Source organism: Centruroides sculpturatus, unplaced genomic scaffold, assembly GCF_000671375.1.
Source record: "Centruroides sculpturatus isolate CEXI.00-Female unplaced genomic scaffold, Cexi_2.0 scaffold173, whole genome shotgun sequence".
NCBI lineage: Eukaryota > Metazoa > Arthropoda > Arachnida > Scorpiones > Buthidae > Centruroides > Centruroides sculpturatus.
The window spans coordinates 790,693-799,244 of NW_019384380.1; the positions used below are offsets into that span (position 1 = coordinate 790,693).

At 31.1% G+C, this 8,552-nt stretch overlaps 1 protein-coding gene across 2 annotated transcripts; it reads left to right on the forward strand.

Moving 5' to 3' along the window:
• Positions 1-5,378: 5,378 nt before the first annotated feature.
• Positions 5,379-8,101, forward strand: LOC111617877 (alpha-tocopherol transfer protein-like). 2 transcript variants are annotated; one of them, XM_023359215.1, is made up of 4 exons: positions 5,379-5,392; positions 5,558-5,632; positions 7,342-7,578; positions 7,662-8,101. In XM_023359215.1, exons 2-4 carry the CDS (start codon positions 5,566-5,568, stop codon positions 7,754-7,756), a joined length of 399 nt encoding a protein of 132 aa, XP_023214983.1. In that variant the 5' UTR covers positions 5,379-5,392; positions 5,558-5,565; the 3' UTR covers positions 7,757-8,101. The 2 variants fall into 2 exon arrangements, with proteins under 2 accessions (XP_023214983.1, XP_023214984.1); XM_023359216.1 differs by lacking the exon at positions 5,379-5,392 and having other exon boundaries at positions 5,433-5,632.
• Positions 8,102-8,552: the final 451 nt, after the last annotated feature.

Here is an 8,552-nt window from a genome sequence, read left to right on the forward strand (position 1 = left end):
CTCATCAGTGTCAAATTTCGCAGAAAGGCGAGACAATGGAAAATAAAGTTTGAAGCTTTTTCTTCAAAAATAACGCATTTCTTTCGTTTTTTTTCAGTTTTAAGTATTTTTTATGTTTAATTATAATGTAATTAAAAATTGATCAGAGAGGAAGCGGTTAACAAGAACATTTATTAGCTTGCGCACATCCAACTTGGATCTTACACACAAGACATCTGCTATCGTGAACAATTGACGTAATAAAAGTGTACATTTAACAGAGAATAGACAAAGACTCAGTTTGTAAACAATTTACCTTTTGTATATACAACTGACACTGGATCCATAGCGGTCTTTCAATGACCGGACATAAAAAATGAACAGATGACTCTTAACTTAAGCGCGGTTTACAAAACGAATATGATTAATCTTAACACAACCATTCATAATTAAAAAAATTAAGCCTCGTTTAAATACTGGCCTCCCTTTCATAGTCGAGTCAGTGTAGCCAGCTAAAACACGCAAAAATTTAACAAAAATAATATTAATGTAGCCAAGACATAGCCAAATATTGTAGCACCACATCACTAGCGGACATTTGAATTTGCCGACTAGAACGCGGTCGGTTAACCGAGGTGACGGTTAATCGGAGGTCGGATAATCGAAGCTCTACTGTACATACATCGTCTACGTATCTTTTGTATAATATTATCTCATGTTTAAAATTCCTAATCGTCTTCTGTTCTAATTTACGTTGAACCGATTTACAAAGTAATCATTGGGTTGCTTATGGGCACACCTTTCTTTTGTTTATATATTTTGCCTTGAAAGCTGAAGAATGACTTGAAACAAATTAAGTCAGCTAGCATCCCCATATCTTCAGGGTAGGTCGTCACGCATGGGTTTAATATGCGTAAGGTGTCTATTAAGGCATGATAACACGTATCTAGTTTTATCGATGGATATAAATTTTCATAGTCAATGATTGTACCGATCTCTTCATCCATTAAAGCTACTTTTTGGAATTCAATTATTAACTAAACTTAGTGAGTTGTTCGTGACAAAATGGTTATTTTCCATACGTTCAGATAACTTCATGACAAAATGGTGTCCGTCGATAGAACTAGATAAACGTTGTAATTTTATAACTTTTGTAAAACATCGTAAGTTAATTAAATTTAACTAGAATTTTTGAACTTGACTGGCGCGGTAATCGACAGGATATTTTGGATTTTGCACGACGGAAGCGGAAGATACCACTAATCGAAAAGGCTGATCTATGACGCAAGAGGAGGAAATAGGAACAGAACAACACCAGTAATCATTGATCCAGGTAAAAATATTTTGCTCTATCTAGCACAGATTTGCCTAGACGCGTGAAATCGCAAGATTCGAAGGCAAGGAATTAGGAAGACGATGAGCCGGGAATCTCGGACGATCGTAGCCGAAACAGACAGAAACAGCGAGAATGGGATGGAAGCAGGCTGACCGGGGGACACAGGGTAAACGCGTCTGAACGCGGAAAGGCAAGGCTGTGGATTAAACTGGCGGAAATCAAAGATGAGATGAGGAAAGTGGAGCTCTTATGGGAACAAGAAAAATGGCTCTTTGAAGTGCGGAGCTCTACATGAGGTTGGGTCATGAGAGAAAATTTAGATGATCCGAGGCAGAAGGAATGGCAGACGCGGGAACACAAAGGGAATCGACATATCGCATCGTCAGAACGAATGTAAACGGTCTGGTGCAGCGGAAAGAGCAGACACGGCCCAAATGACCTGAAGGACTTAAAGTCAAAGCGAACCGCACCTTAGGGGATAGTCCTAAAATTAATAAATAATTTATTTATTATACAGTAACTGTCAAATATTTTGAAATCAAATTAAGATACTACAAATATTAAGAGAACATTTAAATTTTTATTTATGACACTTAAATTTGCTTTATTTTTATATAATCGTTTGAAACTTCATGTTTACGATATATAGTTGTTTGTGAATGAATTGGTAATTGAAATGTGACTGGCTGTCTTCTGTTTCGTAGTTTACTGATACAAGACTGAAATAATTTTGACACTTTCGCTTCTTTACTGACTAATATACAATTGCCTGATAATGATACTGTACTAGAAAATCTACTTCTTTCTCGGATTAGCAGTTGTATAACACTCGTAATCACAATATAAACTCATTGAGATAGTTTTATCTATTTTAAAATAAAAAGTTTATAAAACGAACATATGCTTTCTTTTTATTAATGAAATGTTTCTTGCAATACAGTATTTACAGATAGCCTTCTGAGTAGAAAATAACAAGAAAAAATGGAAGACGAATTTCTAAAGCAAGAAGATAAAAATGTACAAAATAAAACTATTTTGTAAGTGATAACATTGACAATTTTTTTTTGTTAAAGATGAAAATAATAAATACATAAAAAATAAAAGTTTAATTACTGACTTTAAGGTTAATTTCGATGGACCTGACAAAAAAATCATTAATGCAAATGATGATACATTTCAGAATATAGGAAATGAAAATCTCGACTTTAAAAACGAATCAGATGCATTTTTAAATAAGGAAAAGAATGATTCTGCAGAACAATTAAAAAAGTTGATAAAGATTTACAATTAAAAGAGGGAGGAATTATAATACTACTAAAAGAAGAATCGTCAATTGAATCAGAAACTTCCTGTAAAAAAGCACAATCGAAGGTCGAGAAAGTAAAAAGACCCATTCGTATTATACGAAAAAAGGCAATAATTTAGTAAAACGAAACGAGTATGAAAGAACCATATTTAATACAATAAAAAAATCGAAATACGTGATCGAAGATCCTTAAGAAATCAGCGAAATAAACGATCCAAAATGGGAGAACACCAAATGTTTGATTACGGATGACGAACGTTACAGCTCAGTTAAAGATTGCTGGGGTTGCCCAAGCGTACCCCAATCCTAACAGAGATCTGACAAGACACAACTACAGATTACGTAAAATAAAGAAGGAAGGTTACAAAGAGTAAGTAAATAATACGAGAAAAGAAAAACGAACGGCTACTAGCGAGCCGGTAAATGTCGAAAGCAAACGTCGCATTGTAGAAAGAGTCTTTTGCACAGAGATTCTCAATCGATCACGTAAATAAGCTATAAAAAATTGAGGAAATTGAATCCTCGTCCTCTTATTCAGAGAGTAAGAGAATGAAAGAATTTTAGAGAAGTGATGTTAAGAAATAAAGAAAGTAGATAAAGTGAGATTGCAAAAATACGTTTCGTCGATGCTAACAACAGATTAGAATACGATTTCAATGTGACTTTAAATAAACTTAATAAAGCTAGAGAGGAAGCACTAAAATTCAATCAGTTCTATTGTGGAATGAGTAACTTAAACCCAAGTACAGTACAGGAAGGTAAAGATGTTAAGTTACATGAAATTCTATTTATAACATAAGATAAATGAGATCATTCTTTTTTCATTTCACTAACAATCTCTGTTTTTTATACCACGAACGCTTCATATTCACATAATTTAAATATTGTGTTACAATCAATACAGACATTGTTAAGAATATAATTACTAAATGTTGTTGCCATAAAAAAAAAGAAAACATATCAGAAACAATGTCGAAAGTTTTATCACACGGTAAAAAACTTTGATTTATTAATTGTTCGAATGAAAAGTTAGAAAATGTCAGAATGCCAATGTAATATATTGAGAATCATTGTAAATGATCAGGTGTTACATTTTGAATATAACTCACCAGGCATTTCACAATTCGTTTTATTCTTCGGTATTAAAAACATTTTTTTATTTACCGTAAACGAACCAAACTTAGTAACCTAATAGCACCAAATTCCGCATTTAATTAATAATGTTTATCTATTAACATTATCTATTTCGTTAGTTGCGCCCGTTTCTAATTAATGATACGTTTGTAATGTTACCAATACACAAAAACAATGTTCATTTAAGATAGGGGCGCTATAGAACGGGTTCTTACAAAAGCATGCATATAATAGACTGTATAACTCTATTATATAATTCGCCGATCGATGATAGCAACCCTCTACAATAACGACTGTGTATATTAGCTCATTGTCAGGTTATACGGCGTTTTATACCGACCATTATTATCTACATTAAAAATGGTCTTTGTTACACAAAAAAATTTGTTTTTTTACCATCAAAATGTTTTATTGTTATTTATTGAATGTCTGCAAGCTTTACAAAAATATCTTGAACGGGAAAACAATCAAATCCGAATTACTCTCCATTGTTATTGAAGTGCATTGTTAAGTTTTCTGCATTGGGTTTTCAGTTGATGGACTTCCTCCTAAATCGTTGAACCGCTCATTGAAAAAAATCTTCGGCATTGCTATCCTAAAATGTACAACGTTGGCTCGAAGGTATGTATATTTGTACATTATAATTATATTTATGAAAATTCTAGCTTGAACATTTATTTATTGTATAGAGTCACTCTCCTCTCGAAGGTAACGCGAAGAAAAGAGCAAGATTTGTTCAAGACGAAGGTGAGTAAATAATTTTGTATTATTACTATATTTTGATATAATTTTTAATGTTTTTTTTTATAATTTACGTTTTTAAAGCTACGTACTGTAGACGGGAACTAAGGTAAATTCGTTCTTTTTCTTCAATTAATGAACTGATAGATCGTTTATCATTTCAAAATGGCGTACGAAATTTAGTTTATGGACACAATGACGAGAATAAATATTAATGCCGAAGATTTAGGTTACTCTCGTCTATTCATCGATGGTGATATAGTTTTTACACTTATTAAATTATACACTAGTTATATTTTTAAAAAATGTGAATTTTATTTCAATCGAGGAGCTCCTATTACAATATACTGTATAAAGGTGTACTAAGAGTGCCCACGCCATTGTATTAAATATTCTTGTGTTATATTAAGCTGTGCGCCACACCGGTAATTTAGGGTCATCGATATGGCTCCAAATTTAAATTCTTACTACAGTAATAAGTTTATAAAAGGTCATCTGTTATGTGGAAGCCACAGGAAATTGCCCTTTCTACCAATAGGGTAACGCGTAACTAAGAAAAAACAGTGATATTTCTATCACTGTCCGTCTTCCACGATTACCACCAATCAACAAGAAAAACATTTTAAATTTTTTAATAGACGTTTAAAATGTTTACAAAAAAAGTCCCGTTAGTGTACACAGGAAGAAAAAAGTAAAAATTCTTTCCGACTTGTGGGTAATATTTAATTAACGTGTTTTTAATTAAATTATTTAACAAACCGTTTCCCTCCAGTCTTGCTTATTATATATGTACTTTTTCCTAGTCCAAAGTTTAAGGTCTTTAATCTAAATATAATGTTTAGATTACGATGTTATTGATATGAAAAATTCCGCATTATACGCAGTTGGGTAGAGAAGTGAGTTGCATTTTCTTTTAAGTCGTATAATATATAAAAATTAAATAGATTAAACTCAATATTAATTTGACAAAATATTTATTTATCATAATTATTAAAAATATACGGGATTATTAATTAAACTTATGTTACGAAAGATTATTAATTAAACTTATGTTACGAAAGATATAGGAATGGAAGCGACCAAAGACTACACTTGGAACGAGAAGGAGTTACAGGAATTTCGAACTGCTGTTCTAAGTATTCTAATATATTAATATATATATTTTGATAAATTATAGTCTATATTATAAGTTTTAAGGATCTATTAAATTTTACGAAAGATTATGTTTCGAATTTGTCTACAAGAAACTGTAGCATGCGTAAAAAGTATGAAAGAAGTGAATCCGAAATACTGTGTATTATTTCCATACAAATTAGTAAAAACATATTGGAAAAGAATGTTCAGACTAATAGCGTGTCCAGCTTTGAGGTTTAATAAAAAGAAAAGTATAAATTAAAAACTTACCATAATGTAAAATATTGTTGTCTTTTACTTAAAAGACACTAGGAATTTTTTTACACTCAATATGTGCATCAGCAGTTACGTTGCAGATGTTCAACGTGTATTCCTCTTCAACCACGTATTCAGTAACAAATGAGGTGTAACATTTTTTATATACTGACAGATTTTTAATCTCAGAACAAAGTTAAGCACAGATGAACGACACACTTGATTATTCACAAAATCCTTCAGGAACAGGTGGGGTAAGAACGAATCTACAGTCTGGGAAACTCAATTCAGAAATTGTTTTATCTAAATTGCAAAGTGAGAAGGAGCGACCTCTTATTAAAAAAATGGTGCCAGTAAGAATAAGTAGTATAAGTTGCAACATGTCCAAATTACTTTTATTTAGTCACTGCGGCCTTTCACCTGGCCCTTTGCAAGTGCATCTATTTTGCCATTCTTCTCATGTGCTTGTAACCGCAGCACCAAAGTATGGTATCCTTCAAAAATGTCAAGATAAAATATCTCCAATTGCGTTATAAACTGCATAGAGCTACTAACAAATAAGATAAGTACCATTATCAATCACGTGGATTATTTTATTACTTCAGATAACAGGGTAGTTCCGATTAAGAAGCATGACGCAGCGATCTCTCTTAAGTGGATTTGACTGTAATAGAATGTATCGCATAAGTTACCAAGAATTTTAAATAGTTGTGATTTAATTAATGTACAGTAGAGGCTCATACCAATACTTCTGTATGACCATATGAGCAACGGCGAATGGGGCCATTAGAAAGTAGGGTAATTTTTATAGACGTGAGTGAAGTACAGTGTTGGCATCTATTTTGTTTAATATCTCAGTGTATATAATTAGTGTATATCTCAGTGTAATAAGTAATGATTAAGAGACGAAATTTGGCTTGGTAACTTGTATATAAGAGGCGTTTATGCGACTAAATTTTGGTAATTAATGGTCGAGAGGATAGGTACATAGAGGGGGGAATATGTCTTATCGCCAGTGGGGTTGAACTTAATAAAGAATTTATTCATTATTACGATTTACAATTTTTTTTTATAAAACTTATCTCTACCCGGAAAATTTAGCTTTTTGCCATTTTATAATAATTAATAACATAAAACTTTTTATAACAAAATAGAATAACAGATGGTACCACATATAGAACATACAATTTTATTTATTATTAACAATGTAAAATTTAAAAAATCCGGAAAGTTACAAAATCCGGCTGGTAAGCAACTATTCTGTTTATAACTGTTTATAAATAGATCAGTTTTAAGTTGAAAGCGTCTTATATTAACTGAGAAAAGATTTAGTACTGTATTTTGTAAAAAAAAGCTTTATCTTTAAGATTTAATCATTCATATCTTATGGTTTTTATTATAAAAATTTTGGCGAACGCTTTCAAAATTATAATGGTATTTTGCATGGTTACAAAAGAAGAGAAACAACTAAAATGTAGGAGTGACGACATATTTCTCCTAAGTTTTCTACGAGCAAGAAAATACGACAGAGAAAGAACACTGAAATTACTCAAGAATTATTATGCAACAAGGAAGAAGTATAAGGATATGTTCAAAGACCTTCTGCCTTCAGCATTGGAAAGATTTCTACAAATGGATATGATGTGTTCCAAACGATTAGAAACAGGTCAAGTCTTGGGACTGGGAAGAGTCAGTAAGTGTGAATATTATACTGTTTTTTTTTACTTTTATTAGTACTAAACTATGTTACACAATAACAAATTAATTTATTCGTAGGCCATTGGGATGCAAATAAAGTAAGATCAATAGATGTAGCTAGATGCGTATTACTTCTTATAGACATGGAACTAAATGACCACCTGTGCAAGTAAATGGCGTATATGTATTGATAGATGTGAAGACATTTTATTCAATTTACTCCAACATTTCTTTACTTATTAGTAGCATCTTTATGTGTAAGTACAGCCAAAAAAAAAACTTATACAACGTGTATAAATTAATATAATATTACTTCATGTATGTAAGTATACACTAAAACAGGGGTGTCCAAATTTTTTTTTTTGGCCTACATTGAAAGATGTCATGGAGTTTTTGGCCACAAGTATACTACATATATTTGTGGCTTAATCCTTAAATATACTTGTGTATTTAAAGATTACCATGTCTCAATTATTATTAAATCTTTATCATGAAAAAGGATATTTTAAAAAATTACTTCTACAGACACTTTCAATATATACTTAGAAATCGAATAATATATTAATGATTATTTTCATTTTTGAATAATTTAATTTGTCCCACAACCCCAAAATAATAATATTAAAAATGTTTTGTAAAATATGTACTAAAAGTTATTTTTGAATTACGCAAAAATTTTCATAAATAGAAAAAAAATTCATTTGGATTGAGTTAAAAATTTAAAGAAAGAAATGGATTTTGATTGATTTTCTCTCCTAGAAGATAATATTTGTGTTTTAAATGAAATATAATACAGATATTATTGTAAATTTTTATTATAAAATTTTAAAAAGCAAAGATGGTCAATACTCCATCACTCAATCTGTTTCTTATTTCAGTAATGAAAAGTTCTGTTACCGAGAATGTCCTTTCCGATTAAATTTAGTTGAATGGAAACGTCTCTTTAATGCATTTAAGAGAAGACATGTT